General features: G+C 34.6%; 1 protein-coding gene across 1 annotated transcript; it reads right to left on the bottom strand.

Moving 5' to 3' along the window:
* Positions 1-17,362: 17,362 nt before the first annotated feature.
* LOC134241972 (uncharacterized) lies at positions 17,363-18,912 on the bottom strand. The gene is made up of 2 exons (XM_062723992.1): positions 18,432-18,912; positions 17,363-17,554 (listed from the first exon to the last, which is right to left on the bottom strand). Exons 1-2 carry the CDS (start codon positions 18,706-18,708, stop codon positions 17,379-17,381), a joined length of 453 nt encoding a protein of 150 aa, XP_062579976.1. The 5' UTR covers positions 18,709-18,912; the 3' UTR covers positions 17,363-17,378.
* Between the last annotated feature and the right edge of the window lie 1,252 nt (positions 18,913-20,164).

Raw genomic sequence — 20,164 nt, 5'->3', positions numbered from 1 at the left:
AATAAATGTTTTATAAATACAAAGGACCAGATTTCAAACAATTAATTCATTTTCAATATATAAGTAGAGCCTCCCACCCCCCCCCCCCACCCCTGACCCTGGGGCCTTGAAATTCACAATTCTGCAAGATTAGGGCCCTTGTTCATCATAACTATATAGGTAGTTCATCTGCTTCATACCCAGAGACAGAGAAGAAAATTTTCAAAGATTTAATGTACAATGTATTTTCACTATATAATCAATAGAGCCCCACCCTAACACCAGAACCCCAGACCCTGGGGCAATGAAATTCATAATTTTAGAAGAGGCATTCTTGCTCATCATAACTATGCACTTACTTAGTTTATTTAATACCTAGGAGCAGAGAAGAAGATTTTCAAAGAATTCATGTATTTTCACTATATAATCAATAGAGCCCCCCCCCCCCCCCCCCCGAACCATTGACGCCGGGGCCATAAAATTCACAATTTTTGTAGAGGCACTCTTGCTCATCATAACTATGCACTTACTTAGTTTATTTAATACCTAGGAGCAGAGAAGAAGATTTTCAAGGAATTCATGTATTTTCATCATATGATCAATAGAGCCCCCCCCCCCCCAACACCATAACCCTTGACCCTGGGGCCATAAAATTCACAATTTTGGTTGAGGCACTCTTGCTCATCATCACTATGCACTTATTTAATTTATTTAATACCTAGGAGCAGAGAAGAAGATTTTCAAAGAATTCATGTAATTTCACTATATAATCAATAGAGCCCCCCCCCCCACCAGAACCCTTGATGATAGGGCCATTAAATTCACAATTTTGGTTGAGGCACACTTGCTCATCATAACTATGCAATAAGTTAGTTTATATAATATCTAGGAGCAGAGAAGAAGATTTTCAAGGAATTCACATAATTTCACTATATAATCAATAGAGCCCCCCCCCCCCACACACACACACACCAGAACCCTTGACCCTGGGGCCATAAAATTCACAATCTTGGTTGAGGAACACTTGCTTATCATAACTATGTACTTAGTTAGTTTATTTAATACCTAGGAGCAGAGAAGAAGATTTTCAAAGAATTCATGTATTTTCACTTTATAAACAATAAAGTCCCCTCCCCCCCCCCCCCCCCCCCCACCAGAACCATTGATGCTGGGGCCATAAAATTCACAATTTTTGTAGAGGCACTCTTGCTCATCATAACTATGCACTTAGTTAGTTTATTTAATACCTAGGAGCAGAGAAGAAGATTTTCAAAGAATTCATGTAATTTCACTATATAATCAATAGCGCCCCCCCCCCCCCCAACACCAGAATCCTTGACCCTGGGGCCATAAAATTCACAATTTTGGTAGAGGCACTCTTGCTCATCATAATTATTTACTTACTTGGTTTATTTAATACCCAGGGGCAGAGAAGAAGATTTTCAAAGAAATCATGTATTTTTACTATATAATCAATAGAGCCCCACCCTAACACCAGAACCCCTGACCCTGGGGCCATAAAATTCACAATTTTGGTAGAGGCACTCTTGCTCATCATAACTATGTACTTAGTTGGTTTATTTAATACCCAGAAGCAGAGAAGAAGATTTTCAAAGAAATAATGCATTTTCAGTATATACTTATTTAGCCCCGCCCTAGCACTAGAACCCCTGACCCCAGGGCCATGAATTTCACAATTTTGGTAGAGGACTCAATGATGATTACAATCATGCAAATAGTTTGACTGCTTGATGTCCAGGAGTAAAGAAGAAGATTTTTAAAGATTGCATTAATTTTAGTGGTTTTGGCCCCACCCCTCAGGGCCCAGGGGGGCAGGGATCATGAAATTCACAATTTTCGTTCCCCTTCACCCATAGATGCTTTGTGCCAAATTTGGTTGAAATTGGTTCAGTGGTTGCAGAGAAGAAGCTGAAAATGTTCAAATGTTAACACACGACACACGACACACGACGACGGACGAAAACGGATAGCAATAGGTCACCTGAGTTTACTCAGGTGACCTAACAAAATACCGATGCCAAGCTGTTTTTGCTGCAAACAGAGAGGACATTTTGCTCGGGATTGTCCAATGCAGAAAACACAGCAAGGAATGGGAACCCCTCATTTAAATGGCCAGTAGCCATTTCTGAGGGTCAAGAGATGGCTTATGAGACAACTGACCGACAGACGGACAGTAGAGACCCCACAACTTTGGGAGATGATTTTATTTTTCCATTTTCAACAAATAGAAGATTACCAGACACTGAAGGGATATACATTGAAGGAAAAATTAATGGGACTGATGTACATTTTACTGCTGATACTGGTGCGTCTACTAGTATTTTATCGTACAAGTTGTATAAAGAAATTCCAGAAGATAACAAGCCAATGTTGGCTGGAACTTCAGCATTGAAGGGAGCGGGTGGATCTTTAATACATGTTTATGGAAATGGCATTTTTGAACTGGAATTAGGACCAGTTAAACTAACAAGAAATCTACTTGTAGCTGACATAGAAGATGATGTTCTCTTGGGAATTGACATTTTGATGGACGAAAAAGATGGAAGAGCTGATATTTTACTCTCAAAAGGTGTTATACAATTGCAAGGTCACTGTATTCCATGTATTACTGCTGGAGAAAGGAATGTTGGGTGCATTCTGAGATCAGCAGATAAATGTACCATTCCACCAATGAGTGAAGTAATTATTCCTGCAGCTATAGAGAGAATTGCTGACCAAAGTCTACAAAATGAAAATCTACTGCTAGGACCTTCTCCTGATTTTACTGAAAATTCATCATTGCTATTGGCGCCAGCAATGATAAACATCGCAAAGAGGATTACTGTTCCTGTCCGGATTATGAATCCCTTCAATGAGTCCAAGACGGTGTTTCAAGATACAGTTCTGGGAACTGGTGAAACTATTGAAGAGGTCATGACCCTAGTGGATGAAGTATCCAATGTTGGTGTTAAAAAGGTTACTGAATGTAATCTTACAGGGGATAATCAACTCCCTTTTAGCAGTGAAGTCAAAGTTCCAGAGCACTTAGTAGATCTTTATAAGAGTTCATCTGAATTACTGTCTGAAGAAGAAAGACAAATATTTAAAAAGCTACTTCTTAATTACCAAGATGTGTTTTCCAGAAACGAATGGGATTTAGGAAATACTGATATTGCAGAACATGAAATAAACACTGGGAAGCAACCACCTCTCAAACAACCACCACGCAGAGTCCCTATCGCTCTTGCCGGTGAAGAAAGAGAAGCCATCATGCAGTTGCAAGACAAGGGGATCATCAGACCATCAACTTCCCCTTGGGCCTCACCATTAGTACTTGTTAGAAAGAAAAATGGAAAATTAAGAGTATGCGTTGATTACAGAAAACTTAATAGTGTGACAACCAAAGATGCTTTTCCTTTACCTCGAATTCAGGACTGTTTAGATTCTGTGGCAGGATCTACCGTAATTTGGGAATATAGGTCGATGGGGTATATAGGTCGAAAGGCTCATTTTCAGCCTTAAATTTTGAAAAATCCTAAGATAGGTCAAACTTACTATATAGGACGAGGCTTTTTTTCCCGTTTTCTTAAGATTTTAACGCAGATAAAACGTATCAGAACAGGTAAACCCCTAAAATTATCGGGGTTATTCCGTGACATGAACGTATCAAGAAAATAAACAGGTATTTTAATGAGTACAGCAATTAAATACTGTTTTGTAAAAAAAAAAAATGTAGTTAAAACTTCTTTGTATTGTGTAACTACTTATTCTTCTCCAACTTGCCTGTTCAATGCCCCCGTAGTTTCACACAGTTGTTAAATCAGAGGCATAAATAACACGTAAATACGTTATTATTTTACAGCTATAAATCGGGAGATACCCGAGACCAAAGAATAGTAATTCCAATTTCAGAACAACTTGGACACATTCCTAATAAATTTTACTCAAACATTATTTACCGGTGGACGACAATTACTTCGATGTCCGCCATTTTTATTTTTCTTCTCCAGGGATTTGCTAAAACACGCAAATGACCATTGAATGTATATATCAAGCAACAGTAAAGAATTGAAATCATATTAACACTCTATAAGTTTAATTTATAAATTTTAATTGAGAGTACATTCACAATTTGACTTTCAACACGAATTTCACGACATTGTTTGTTCAATGATGTGTAACACTAATACCCTATAATGGCACGTGGGTTTCTTAATCATGCCCCGCAGGCATTTAAACCAACAGTGAACACAGGTGTTAAACACCTTTGCGTACACAGTGTACGGTAAATCCCTTTATCTGTCAGACAATTAAAATTCTGTTAGAAGCCAATCTGTGTATACCGGTAAATAATTAATTAATATTTAAAAAAAAAAACAGTAATGACTTTTTTTTTTAATTAAATTTAGGAATTGAATTGATTATTTCACTCGTTTTACATTTAAATAAACATAAGACAATAAAAAATATTTGATATACTATTTCAATTTATCGCTACTAATAAATGGTAAGAACACAACAGTTGTGATCGTGAAAATTTTCCGTATTTTAAATTTGGATACGGTTGCGGTTTTACTTTTAGTACAAAATCGCGACTTCCTAACTTCACAAGATGGATACCGCATGATGTTAATAGATAATACGTTGAGGAATTATTTAATATAGATATAGCAACGTTGTTTTCCTTTGTCATCAACAGATAATTAATGTAACTTATTTTGTAAGAAAGCTATAGAATAAATATTTTATTGTTTACTGGAGCATTAATTTTTTTGCGAAAATAATCAAAAAAGTTACGAAAGTGGCACAGATTTGCTTTGAAATTGGCGTAAATTTTACTGATTTGGGGGCATTTTTCGTAAACTTGAGCCTTAAATAGGTCGAATTCTGAATATTGGTCGACCCCAGCGGTTCTGAGAAAAAAAGTATCGACCTATATTCCCGAAATTACGGTACTTTATTTACAACTTTAGACCTTACATCTGGTTATCACCATGTCAAAGTCAAAGAACAAGATATTCCAAAGACTGCATTTGTCACCAAATATGGGCATTTTGAATATGTAACTATGCCTTTTGGTTTGACAAACGCCCCAGCTACATTTCAGCGAGTCATGGAATTGGCCTTTAATGGACTTCAATGGGAAACTTGTTTAATATATTTGGACGATGTCATTATCTTTAGTAAAACTTTTGACCAGCATGTCGATCGAGTTAAACAAGTATTACAGAGACTTAGAGAGGCAAAACTGAAACTTAAACCAGAGAAGTGTGAATTTTTCCAACCTGAAGTAAAATTTCTTGGTCACAAAGTGAACGCAAAGGGGATATTACCAGACATGCAGAATGTTGAAAAAATTATTAATTGGTTAACCCCGAAAAATGTTACAGAGGTACGACAGTTTCTGGGAATGGCATCCTATTACAGGAGATTTATTAGGGACTTTTCTATGATTGCCAAGCCAATTACCAATTTGACAAGAAAGAATGAAGTTTTTCAATGGACCTCAGAGTGTGAAGAATCTTTCAAGAAACTTAAAATAATTTTAACAGGGCCAGAAATTATGGGATACCCTGATCCTAATCATGGACAATTCATTTTAGACACAGACGCCTGTGACGTGGGAATAGGAGCAGTACTTAGCCAATATCAAGATGGTCGTGAGCGAGTTATAGCCTATGCCAGCAGAACACTTAACAAAGCAGAGAGAAACTACTGTGTAACAGATAAAGAACTTTTAGCTGTGAAGTATTTCGTAGAATATTTTCGACAATATTTACTTGGTCATTCATTTTTAGTCAGGTCTGACCACCAGGCTTTGGTGTGGCTTTTCAAACTAAAAGAACCAAAGGGCCGAGTTGCTCGATGGATAGAAATCCTTTCTGCTTATAATTTTGAAGTCGAATACAGACAAGGAACAAAACATGGAAATGCTGATAGTTTATCCAGATGTCCTAACCCAAGAGACTGCACTTGTTCTTCATCAGAAAATATGGACACACTCAAATGTGGACCTTGTAAGAAGTGCCGACTGAGAGCAGAAAATTTAATTCCCATACCTTTGTCTCCTGAACAATCAGATGTGGTCGCAAGGAAGGTCACTACCAGACAAAAGAATAAGGAATCTGCATTATCTGACTGTACTGTCTGGCATAGTCAATATTCCTCTGCAGCACTGCAAACCGCTCAAATTAAAGACCCTGATATTTCTCCAGTTCTACAATGGAAAATAAAGAATGAAAGGCCTAAGAAAGAAGAAGCAATTTCCTTCTCAACTACTACAAGACATTATCTGAGTTTATGGGACCAATTAGTTGTCAAGAATGATGTTTTGTACAAATGTAGTACTACAACACTTGGTGAAACCATAGAACAGTTTATAGTTCCCAAATGCATGAAGAAAGAAATTCTCGACATGTGTCATTGCTCACTTTTGTCTGGACATTTGGGCATTAAGAAGACTAAATTCAGAATCACTAGGCATTTTTACTGGTTTGAATTAAGAGAGGAGGTCCGGATATTTGTAAAATCTTGTGAAAACTGCTCTATGAACAAACCTCCAGTACAAAAACCTAAGGCTCTTCTTGGAACGATGTCATATGGTGCTCCATGGGAATGTCTTGCCACTGATTTTATTGGCCCATTACCTGTTACAAAAAGAGGAAATCGTTACATACTTGTAATAATGGATTATTTTACTAAATGGGCAGAAGCGTTTCCTGTTCCTGACCAAACAGCTGCTGTAACAGCGAAGGTTCTACTAAACGAGATCATCACTAGATATGGATGTCCTCTGATTATTCACTCAGACCAAGGTCGTAATTATGAATCATGTATATTCAAAGAGTTGTGTTCTTTGTTGCATATCAAGAAAACTAGAACAATAGCACGTAATCCAAAATGTAATGGGATGGTCGAAAGATTCAATCGTACTCTTATTCGAAAGATTAAAGCTTTCATAGTAGATGACCATGAAGAATGGGACCTTCATCTCAACTGCCTTACATCAGCCTATCGATCAACCTGTCATGAATCAACGGGACTTACCCCTAACTTACTGATGTTTGGTCGAGAGATCCAAATGCCATACGAGGCAACACATCACTCTTTAGCTTCCAGTGGAGAAGAAATTTCGTCTTATGGAGATTTTGTTGAAGAAATACGATCCAAACTTTACCATGCCCATGAAGTTGCCAGCATAAATATATAAAGCACTGGAACTATTCATGGTTTTTCAATGAAAAAGTCATAGGGGGCTACTCTCTGGGTTTTACGAAGTTTTCTGTAGAAAAATAGAATTCAAATTTTCAAAGGTAAATTAAACTAGTGTAGTGAAATGGGGGCACTGTCAAGATATGGACCATTTTTGGTGTCATATTCCCTAATCTCTAAATAAGAATAGTTTCAATCTACAAAACGACAAAGAGATATCTATAATTCGAAAGTGCTGGTTCATAAATATGCAGCTGGAGACATTGTATGGTTACTCAATGAAAAAGTCAAAGAGGGAGAATGTCCGAAGTTGAGAAAAGCTTACATAGGACCTTTTGTTGTACTTAAAGTTTTAAGTGACCTTGTGTTTGAAATTCAATTTGATGCTCGTGGCGAGTGTAAAATTGTCAATCATAACAAGCTACTGCCATACATTGGAAGTACACCACCAAAGTGGGCACTGAGGCTGTCAGAGAATTTGAAAAACAAAACACGTCTACAGTAAAATAATACTGTCCAGTTACAGTTATGATGCATACTGTATGAATAAAGTTTTTAAAAGAATTAAAGGATTTGTTATCCTTTCAAAATATATGTGTCATAGTGAGTTAGACAACAAATCATGACCAATGTTACTACTTTACAAAAATGGGGATGGAAGGGTGGATATTATTGATAATGCTATTGTACATGTGTGATGATTATACATGTTTAAAAATGTTTTACATGAAAGTTTACATGTTTTACATTCAGTATTACTGTACTTATATTGTGCAGTTATTTTTTTTACAGATTTCCAAGATGTCTGAGATTGTTTCAGCCGGAAAGAGAGGGAGAGTGTGGGAGTGTTGCTTGTGCAACTTTAGAGGAGAGCGCCACTACCTATTATGACATATGTATTCTAAGCATCTTACTTTTGATGAATGGCCTTACAGATGCCCTGTATGTGGATACAGCCATTATGACTATAACAATTTTGAGAAGCATCCACCTTGGTCCTGGAGAAGGTGAGAGGCCCCAGACTGTGCGTAGAAGGAAGTCCCCTCCCCCACCAGCTGTGAAGTCGGTCGTATACCAGCCAGCGTGCCAACGACCACGACCTAGGAGTCCTTCTCACGCCAATAGCCATTCCTCTCCTTTGCAGCATCTTTTCTCCCCTGACAGAAAGAAGACCAGAAGATTTTAAATAGGTAATAACACAGTAGGTAATAGATCAGTAATGTAAAAGTTTTCTTAACTGAGAATTAAAGTAAAATATACCTATTATTTTTTCTGTACATTATTTTTGGCAACATATATATACACAAATAGATTAGTGAAAAATGGCATTATTGTACATTCATTAGCATTCTTGAAATGGGTTTGATCCATCAGTTGTTGTTCACTTAATTGGAAGTATGAAATGTTTTTTTTATAAGCATGAAACATTTTACATGAATTCAGAGTATAATGTTGTACATCAGTAAATTTTAATTACAATTGAAATGTTAACTCGACACTCTGTTTGTGTATTCCTGTTTCTTCTTGATATGAGTCTCTTGTAATCTGTTGTTTCTGCAAGAATCATATTGTTGATTGTTGACATTTTGCTTGTTAAATTGCTGACATAAATATTTAAATTTTATGTACATGTATGTGTTTGATACATAAATTTGAAACTGTATGTTATTGGTTGTAAGAGTGCATATGGTGCATGTTGACATGAGAATTTTGTGATGGTTCATGATGTATTACATTAAGAAAAAGAATCTTGATTTTATACATACCAGTTGTATGATTGATAAGCTGAATACCTCATGTGATTTTCTATTGTACATAGATCCGCAGTTGATTCCTCTTCTGTTATTACAGTGACTTGTAATTCCACGGTATTTGCTTTTTAATAATGTTGTTTTATTGTATATGATAGTCCAAAGGGACTTGGACATTTTTTTAAAGAGGGGCAAAATGTAAGAATAGGACTACGATGTATTTATTGATACTTATGCTAGAATGTACTTGTACATTATTTTCACTTTTGACATCGCCCCCGAAAGTTTGATTGCGCTGTTTGTTTATGTATGCATGTTTTGTTGTTACGAGTATAAAAGATGTGTTGAATAATTTGTGTACTGAGTAAAGATCACTATTATTTATGTATAATTACCTGTAATCCACTATTTATACGTATTTTTGCTTTATTGTTAGGACCACATGTTGTTGATTCTTTTAGTAATGGCCGACTCCCAGAATGCAATGCGGTATTTGTTTACGAAGTTTAACGAGCGCTATTTTTCGATTATAATTTATTGTTAATTTATTGTTAATTCTTGTATAGACATTTAATGATACTAGAAGTAATTAGAGTTAAGAAATAAATGTTATTTCTATTTTTATTATTTTCTCGTAAGTGTGAGAATTTGATGTGGGAACTAGAGCATCCCGTTACGTTTTTCATTGGTTGGTGTAATTTACGCGACGCTTTTCATTGGTCGCGTTTCATGATGTCATTTTACTACGTATAACGACGAGTTGTAGCAGACAACTAGGATTTTGACTGTTTTTGAGTTCTAGAAAGGTGTGTTATTTTAGTTTGTAAATTTTATTACATTTAATTCGGGATTAAGACTTTAGAATATTGGGATGGAGTTGGTCATGGTTTGTTATAAATAAGTAGGTTTATTTACAGCTATTTGCTGAGCTGTTTACCGTGATCTAACGGTCTGAAATTACTACAGTTAATTTACGGATATTTTATCCGTTGTAATTTCAATTACTGGTTCAATTTACCAGTCCCAATATAAGAACAATTACAAAATACGTAGGTTTCAAGCATTTATTTCAAATTTATTATTTTATTTGGAATTATTGTTTTATAGAAATAAAATATGTGTTCAGAATAAACCGTTTATTTGTTAACTTTACAAGACTTGTCTTTATTTCATTTTCGTCCTGAATTTGGAAGTAAAGAGAGAAAAGAATTAATTTTAACTTAATTGTCATACACCAGTGCGCTTATCCGGTGTCGTTACAGTACTCTTTTACCGTCGCCCACAAAGATTTTGAGATATGTGATTTTCTCAAAGCAAATTACATAATACACCCAAAAATTGTAGTGGGCGACGGTGACAGAGACTATTTTCTAAAAGGAAAATAAGCACAAAAATGAGTCTTTCTGAGGCTTTTCAGCAGTAAACTTAGAAATGTATCAAATTAATGATGTCATATTTCCAGAACAGTCTTCCTTCATGCCATATTCTTTAATGATTTATCATAATTATTCATCTACTCAACTCTTGTTAAAGCCAATATCATAACTTTTTAAGAACATTAATTTTTTAGGGCCCAATAAAGCCCAAACTGTACCCTCTTCTTCATAAATCTTAAAGAGGGATCCTTCATCCTCATAACTATGTACATAGTTCATTGGTTTAATACCCAGGTACAGAAAAAAAGATTATTAAAGGGTTTATGCATTTTCACTTCAGAACCAACAGAACCCCCTCCTCACACCAGAACCCAAACCCAGAGGTCATAAAATTCACAATTCTGGAAGAGCAGCCTTATTCAATATAACTATGTACTTGGTCAGTTTCTTTAATACTCAGGAGCAGAAAAGATTTCAAAGAAATAATTCATTTTCACTATATTATCTACATAGCCCCGCCCTAGTACTAGAACCTCTATAGGGCCATGTAATTCACGATTTGGGAAGAGGCGGTCATTTTTTACTCAAATATGCACTTGGATAGTTTATTTAATGCCAGGTGCAGAAAAGAATAATTGCAAAGAAATAAATGCATTTTCCTTATATAACCCATTTAGCCCCGCCCTAGTACTAGAACCCCTGACCCTGGGGCCATGAGTTTCATAATTTTGGTAAAGGACTTAAAGCTGATTACAATCATACCAACAGTTTGACTGCTTGATGTCCAAGAGTAAAGATTTTTAAAGATTGCACTAATTTTAGTGGTTTTGGCCTCTTGCCCAGGTCCCTGGGGGGCAGGGACCATGAAATTCACAATTTTAGTTTCCCTTCACCCATAGATGCTATATGCCAAAATTGGTTGAAATTTGTTCGATGGTTTCAGAGAAGAAGCTGAAAATGTTCAAATGTCAACGCAGGACGCACGACAGACAAAAACGATTAGCAATTGTTTACTGAGTTTACTTAGGTGACCTAAAAGCGAAAATTGTAGTTCTTTAAAATGTAAAGCATTTACCAAGACTGGTAACAACAGGGAAGTATAACATCATTTTTGAAAGGGAGAAGCCAGAGAAAAAAATTAAAAAAAAAACAAAAACGAATTCAGTGTACAAAGTACTGTACAGGATGGTATCATATAATTTTCACTGCAAAAGCTCCAAGATTTCTCATGGAACAAAAGTCCTAAAACAAGAAGATTCAATGACCTTGATGTTTGAACTTTTCACCTCAAAATCAATAGGTCTTCCTTGGGAGATGGGGAGTTGCTGTGTAAAATTTTCCTTATAAAACCTTTAGAGATATCACGTGGAAACGAGAGTGAAATAAAGCAAGATGGACAGACAGATGGCCGAAATTAATACAATGTACTTGATGAAAGCTGGGGACAATTAACATTGCAGGTTTGGTTCCTTTTGACTGCATGTGTATAAATGTCCATTAAGACTAATATCTGATAATGACTTATTCACTCTATAACAGTTACATCAACTTTTATGATTTGTCTGTTGCAAGTATCATTAAATTTGTCACTAATCTAGATCCACTAACAGGTACATAACCCCCCTCCCCCCATCTCTCTTGTTTTTTTTTTGGTCCACCGCTGAAGGAGAGGGATAGTAATTAAAGTCTGTGCCATCCATCGGGCTAGCTGTCCATCTGTCTATAGTTCTGTCAGTATAACGCTTCTGCTTTAATGTAGTATCTCGAGAAGCCTTGAGTTGCAATGAAATTTTATATGATAACTCCATATGGCCTAAGGAGGATTCAAATTGATTTTGAGGTCAAAATGTAAAAAAGTTCAAGGTCATAAATTTGTGTTTTAACAATTTCGTTTCTGCACGATGTCTCGAGAAGCCTTTGAGGATTTGCAATGATAGTTAATATCACAACTTCCTTTGGATTATTAAGAAGAGCCCTATGTATTATGATGTCAAAAGGTCAAGGTAATAAATTCATACATTGTGTGTGTGTGTGTGTGTGAGTGTGTGTGTGTGTGTGTGTGTGTGTAAAACTTTCATTTGGCGATACATGTATTTCAATTTGACATTTTATACCACAACTTCTTATGACCTAGGGAAGACTCCCTATGGCCCCTCCTGCCCTTCTTAAACTGATTCCAAGGTCAGCACATTCTTATTCCCTTTAGCGGGGGATAAATATTCTCTGAATAAGCTTTTCTTTCAATTTTGCTTCAGTTTTTATCATATTTCATGTGAATTTGAAAAAAGGACTTTTCACAAGAATATACAGAGTATACATGTAACTACTCTTAGTATACAAAGTGTTTATTTTGAATCAATGATTTTTTTTTTTCAGAAATAAAGCTGCTACTATAGTTATTATTTAAGGAATCAACAATAGTGGATTACATGTGATAATTTGCATGTTTCCCACTATTGTTGATGTCCCTGGCATACTCTCAAAACTAGCCAGTGATCCCTAATATTTCCATTTCATTGTGAAATAAAATTGTAGATTTAGACTTTAAAATGTAGACATAGACTTAAATCACACGAGGACTTCCATGCTAATTTCAATAGTCTTCGCCCACTGATGTCAAACACAAAGGCAGCCGCACGAGATTTACATGCCTATTTTGCCTCCTTAGCGTCAGACACAGAGACAGATGCGCACGAGATTTGCATGCGTATTAGGCCTCCTTAGCTCCAGACCTATCGACCTGCCTAATTTACATTCCGGCAGAATTATCAAGAAATAAACTTCGACTAACTTTCAAAGAGTTATCACAGAGAAAAAAAATTAGAAATGGAAATATTTGAAGATATCTGAATTATAAATGAAATTTTAATTTATTGCATTGTTCACTCCAAATTAATTAAGATCTTCTGGTGATAAAAAAGCTCATGCCAGTTGTGTCTACATTACCGGGTAATTGGCAGTGCATGTACATTCAGTAATGTGATGTACATGTACCAAAACTTCTCCTCTGCTTTTAAGGGCTTGGAACCTTCTGCTTGAAATAACATGCAATTATGTTAATTCAAGCAGGCAGCATTAAAAGTTTCGTGTTTTTTTTTCTTTTTCTCCTTTTAAAATACTTTTTTCATTCAATTTCTCTTTTTTATTTGTTTGTTTTTGCATCTTTGTGTGTGTGTTAAATATTTTGTTTTTGTTTACTTTTTTTTTAACTCTTGCTTTTCATTTTTTTCATTTGTTTTCATTTTTTTTCCACATTCACTTATAATTTTACATAAACAAATCACAGTGTAACATTAACAAATCACAAAATAATTTTCAAATCAAATTTTACATTTTTTAAAAATACAAATATGTCACATTATAAATCAATTACTTTAACTGTATATTTAGTTATACATTCATTTTTAAAAGTGCACAATTAGTAAATAATCAGAATTTACTAATTATACAAATTATAACTGGTACAACTGCTGACAGAATTTGTACATTCCAGAAATATTAATTTAATTAATATTGAATACCGGTAATGATTACATCTAAGTTTCAGAAAACATTGTAATACCAGCATAAAAACCTTTACAGCAAAATCAACAAGAATGAGTGCACTTAAGCTATGAGAGTTGGATCCCGATGTTTTGCGCAAAATCAAATTCCAAAATTCATTAAATTTATGTTTTATAGGTATTAAACAATGTCTTAAGAGCAGGTTTTGGTATATTATATTACATGAAAGTATTAAATAATGCCGAATGACACTAGCTTTTGAGACGGGGTTCTAACAGTTTTGTCTCATTTCTATTGTTATTCATGTGCATTCCAGTTTTCAACGACTTTGTTTACATCGAGCCGCAATTTGGCCATTTTTCTTATTTGCACAGAATATGTATTTTAACTTAAACTTATACATATCCAAAGGACAATGTTGGCCAAGTTGCGGCTCATATCTAATTTTCAAAAAAATGTCCCCAAACTAGGGTCGAGATAGCTACTAAATTAACTGGTCACTGAGCAACAACGATTGATATTATAATCACCTTTCTCATGTGACCTTCTGCTGTTCGATACGCTAACGCTTTCATTGAAAATTTCTTTGTGTTTAAGTCTCTGTTGTGACATTATCTATCGTACTTCCAACTTCAAACTATGGGAGATTTTTGCGCAAATATTAATAGGGTTTGAAGATAATATGTCTCTTATTTAAATCTTTATGTTTTTCATTAGGGGTGTTTTGAAAGAATTCTGTTATTGACAGTGTCATTAGTAAGTACATGTATCTAGGCTTATGTCGCCTCTGTATTATGGTCTGCAAAGCGAGACATTTACCCCATCCCTTAACATTAGAATCATTTAATAATTGTGCACCATGAAATCAACACGATCTCTCTCTTCTCCATTTCAATTCGCAATGCGAAAAAATCATATGAGCTTATGTTTACATTCCACAACCATGCGGTTTAAAAGTCTCCGCCTATTTGGGGATACCTTAGATTCGAAAGTGGTCCCGTTCAAATTTCCGGAATTTAAGGCTTTTACATGTTCTTTTCAATTAAGTTTTCTGTAATCAAAGAAATATGTATGACAAAAAATTCTAGAAATAAATATCAAGAGCATATGCGTGCACATCAATCATGGATTGATTTAGCGATATATTGTAATGTTAAGCTTAAAATGGGTAGCCGAAAAGGTTCCAAATGACGTACTTAAGTGCACTCATTCTTTATTATTAGATTAAAAAAATATTTAAATTAGAATATCTTCAAAGATAATTGTCTTAATAGTTACATTAGAGAAAAAAAAGGTCTATGTGGGAGGAAACCGGAGCATCCAAGGAAAATCCATGTGTCTGAGTGGGAGACCCCATACCCTCTTCTCAACTCAGACACCCATATCATAAACAGTCTTGTGTATGCTTCACAGATCTGGTTTTCTGCATTCTTTTCTTTCTACAAATACAATCACATGAATATACCTCTTCAATACTTTACTTTTCTGTCAATGAAAAAAAATATGCTTATTTATTAATAACCAAATAAGGAACAATATGAAATAAAACAAAGAAAAGGGTCTTACAAAATGACATATGTAGGAAACATTCACATACCTGGTACCTTAGGTATTCAAAATAACTAGGGCTGGGACGATACAACTTTTTCTATATCGATACGTATCACAATATTTGAGCCACGATACGATATGTATCACGATATTTTTAATTGCTTATAAAATCTTTTTTTGCATTGAAATAAACAAATTATTTCTTTGCAAATAAGATGAACTTATTCAAAATAGTTGTTTATATGTTGCAAAACAAAAATATTTTACTCAAATGGTGTTAATTATTATTTATTTCATGTCTATATTTATATTGAACTTATTTACTTTGTATATCAAACCCCAAATGTTAAATGAGCAAAGAAAAATAGAAGTCAGATTTTCATGGGCGATATTTCTAAATATGTATCGATATGCATATCGTCCTCACATATATCACGATATATCGATATCTTGATATATCTATCGTCCCAGCCCTAAAAATAACAAGTACACTAACATAATATCATCTTGATCCAGTCTCTTAATGAGTACTTTTACCAAATCACCAAAGCATACTATAAAATACTGTAGATTCCTTATTTTTAGTGAGTACTTATTATCGCGAATTGACTCTTCATCGTCAATTTACAAGAATAAAAATTAGCGAATGGACGGTTGATCAATTGATTTTATGTAAATTTCAACAACATAAAAATAAAAGGGAGTAATTCTATTTCGTGGGTGGTGCTTCTTGCGAAATTACACAATAATTAATTCCACGTGTATAATTAGGAATCTACAGTAGTTCATAAATTTCAGCATTTATGATGGTATAAACATAAATTCACAAAGAAACATTTCTAAGTAAAATACTGTATTCAAAGTCATTTTTGATCTGTCTTACCGTATGAGTGGAAATTTTAGCGAGATGCAAATTTAGTGATTTCTACCTAAAATCTGGTATTTTATTTTTAGCGAGAAGTAATTTTAGCGATTTTAAAATGCTAACTAAAGAAGCTATTACATATAATACGCAATCAATTTTTAGCGATATTCAATTTAAGCGATGTCAGCACCCTCGCTTATAATGCCAAAATTAAATCCTTGCTAAAAATTCTACTTATACAATATTTCATTTTCTAACGATTTAAATAGACAATTTGTTCCAATGTAAATTTGCTCACAGTTATGCACATTTTTTAAAATTTGATTCACCCTGTTCTAAATTCACCCGCTTCTAGGGAAAATAGGGCTAAATTAAAACAGGGGCAAAAAATTTTTTGGCATAAAGTACTACTAGTATACAGGTCAAGGATCAGATATTCATTTGTTGTTGTTTTTCAGCAAAAAAAAGCATTTATTATGTCACATACCTGATCATTGACAGTTGTTCACTGTGGTAAGTCTTGCTGTTGGAAAGGTCAAGGTCCATCAGACTTGTCTTCCAGCTGTCTCCACAAATGTATGTCTAGTTGTATCTCTGACATGCATTTTGGAGGGTCAACATCTATCAGGTTTATTTTTCCCTGATTTTTCCACTGATTCCTATCTTGCTGTATTAGCTCCTTTCCACATCTTGAAGCATCTACATACAGCAGTCTAGACACTTGCAGGGCTAAAGAGGCTAAAATAAAGGGGGGGGCATTAATTTCCATGTGAACGTGTACAGTATATAATAAAGATCAAGGATCAGATTAGTTGATTTGGAGGAAAAAAGATTTTGAATCATTTATCATATTATGTTACATACCTGGATTCATATGCATAAAAATTCTTATTCTGCTAAGCATATTCTCAAGTGCCGATTTACCTTAAGCAGAGTGACGTTTTTTACTTAGTACGTCACTTTACGTTGTAAGTGGATTGCATGATGTTTCTTATTCTTACTTATATGTCTTAGAATATGCTTAAAGTTAAACAACCCTTCACCTTGTCTAAAGTTTTTAAGCATTTTGCTTACCACAGCAAAATGGCTGCAAGACAGCAAAGACAACGACGTGACAGTTGACTGACACTTAAGAAAGCCTTACCCTTGCAGTGAACTCGATGGAATGTCTTCCATGCCCCTGTTGAAATTGTTAAACGTCATCAAAGAGGAATCAAAGGCCCCAGATATTCCGCAGATAGAAACATTTTCCTCACCAATTACCTCCTCAACAGCTTGTGACAATGCACTTAATGGTTTCTCTGCCGGTCCTCCACCTATGTAAATTGAAGCATTTTATTTTTATTTAAAAATTGTTTTTCGTTGCTTTCAAAAAGATATATCCATTATTTCATGTAACTATATAAAAAAGTTACATTTTCTTTATCAAAAAATACTGGGGATCACTTTAGCTGAGATAGTATTTTTTTTTTCACTATGGCTTGCTAATTTTCGAGCTGATTGTAATTCACTATAGTATATGGATTTTTGTTGTTTCTGAACAAATCATTATTACATAGATCTACGCATTTGTTTGGAAAAAGTTCTTCGCGGTGTGCACAATCTAATTAAAAGTAGATGTTAGATCCAATGTAAATGTAGCGAGTATGCGAGAGGATTTAACATCAACTATTTATTAGATTATGTAAAGTATTTTCGGTAAGTGAAATTGTTGGGAGGGGGAGGGGGGGTATAAAAATAAAGGTATGGATATATTCTCGCACCGGCCATTAGGGTACACAGAGTGACACTTAAATGCATATAATATACTAATAAATCAAAATAAACAATCTTCATGATTACCATGGTCGTCCGCATTTCCGTAAACTTTCCGTGCTAAAATAATTTCCAAATTTTACACAGTCTACTCTTTCAGTTTTTGACACCTGTCATTCGAATTTAAACGACCCAAAAGTCCTATGGTACAGTCTTATACATGTAACTTTGGTACTTTATAAAATAAATTTTGTATACATTATGAGTTTCTTGACTTGGAATATCTAATTTAGAATTTCAGTTAGATCTAATCTACTGCTTACATCCCGTTATTATGCCTCAATACCGACAATAGAGTTATCACCCTTATATCACTTGTATCTTAGGTACGGTAAACATCATGGCTGACATTGCAAGCATACCAAGCATTTCACGAACCTGTTTTTTGCAAACTTCTTCTAAAATCAGATATTTCTCCCCTCCCCTTCATGTGGATGTTATGCCACTTCTTTTCGACTTCTTCTATAGTCCGGACGGTTGAAGGGTTGGCTGCATTAATTGCTTCAGTAATATTTTTCCATACTTCCCTCTTCTTTTGAGTGGTCACTCCGGCGCCGAATTTAGCCCTCAAAATTTTCTTATTATCGTTAAATAAATGTGTTAGATGTAAACATTCTTCCATTGTCCAATTCGGTTTACGTTTTTTCTCTGCCATATTCAGACGATGATGATGACGTAGAACGGGAGATTCAATATCGTCAAAACCCGCAATGACGTCACACCATTGTGACGTTTTATTTTAAGCAAGAAGTGATATGCTTTGGTAAGATGCACTAAGTAAGGCAATTAGAATTTTTATGCATGAAACTAAAAGTATGTTTCTTAGTTAAGCAATTTGATTTGGGAATAAGTATAAGACTTATGAAAAATTCCTAGAATTTTTATGCATATGAACCCTGATCATTGAGTGTTGTCCACTGTGGTAAGTCTTGCTGTTAGATAGGTTAATGTCCATCGGTCTTGTCTTCCAGTTGTTTCTATAAATTTATGCCTAGTTGTATCTCTCATTTCCAAATCTTGAGGGTCAACATCTATGTTTACATCCAGGTTTACCTCTTCCCCATTTTTCCATCCATCATTTTAACAAATTCATTTCGAGCTGTAGCTGCATGCTCATTTCCACATCTTAAAGGGTCCACATCCATTGCCTTTTCCCTCGTTTCAATTCAATGAATTAATGTCTTGCTGTTGCTGAACATTTCTACATCTTGAAGGATCCACATACATTGGTCTTGCCATTTCCAGGTTTTTCACCTTTGTATATAACTGTCCATAAATCATTTTTTTAAAATAGTTAAATTTTGGTCAAATTCTACGATGATTTTTTTTTACATTGAAATATGGTATTTTTGTGTTTAAAGCAGGTCAGTGCTAAAGTCCCTCCAATATAAGGTTATGAATATAACTCATTTGAAGGTAAACTGAATTATAGGCCCATGTTCCTGTATGACTGTTATAGCTACTCATTTCACTATACAGTAAGGGTCAACATACTTTAGTGTTACATTTTACATTTACTTTACAGTTGCTAAATTCATCAAATTCTGTAAGACTGTAATTAATGCTCTTTTCGACATCTTATAAAACAAGTATATACTGACAAAACGTCAGAAATACTCAAGCTGTAGAAAGTCAAATAGGAAGTATCATTATATCCTAAAATTGTTTTAAGATGAGGGCTATATATTTAGTTCAGTCCTCTGTTGAATAAACTACATGACTGTATACATGAAACAACATTCATATATTGAATTTTATTAGAAAAAAAAACATTATTAATCTTACTTAATTACTTTTTAAGATGAATTTACGTGACACACTTTCAGGAATATTTTATAGAGCATAGTAATGTTTCCGAACTGAAATATTTTATGTAGACATTTAGTATACATGTACTTCAAACTATATACGTTTTTGTATTTTTTGCTTAATGACGTACATCTCATTCAATAAATACATCAATTAAGATAGCTTGCTAAAAGCCTGTAGAAAAGTTTTTCAAAGTAAAAAGGGGGGGGGGGGCTCCAGGCTCTAAAAAATCCACGTGACTACGGGTTCATCCATCGTTGCAAACCACGGACAAAATGTACGATCCTCTCCTACTGCGGACC

The sequence above is a fragment of the Saccostrea cucullata genome, unplaced genomic scaffold, assembly GCF_032062105.1.
Source record: "Saccostrea cucullata isolate Sc308-1 unplaced genomic scaffold, CSIRO_AGI_Scuc_v1 ctg438, whole genome shotgun sequence".
NCBI lineage: Eukaryota > Metazoa > Mollusca > Bivalvia > Ostreida > Ostreidae > Saccostrea > Saccostrea cuccullata.
This window is presented reverse-complemented; position numbering and strand designations above follow the sequence as displayed.

Bases quoted from the DNA above. Each gene is read 5' to 3' on its own strand.
- LOC134241972 (XM_062723992.1), bottom strand. From the start codon at position 18,708: ATGGCAGAGAAAAAACGTAAACCGAATTGGACAATGGAAGAATGTTTA. The intron at 17,555-18,431 runs GTTCGTGAAATG...CAATTTACATAG, and splicing joins AAGAAGTTTGCAAAAAACAG to GTGGAGGACCGGCAGAGAAA.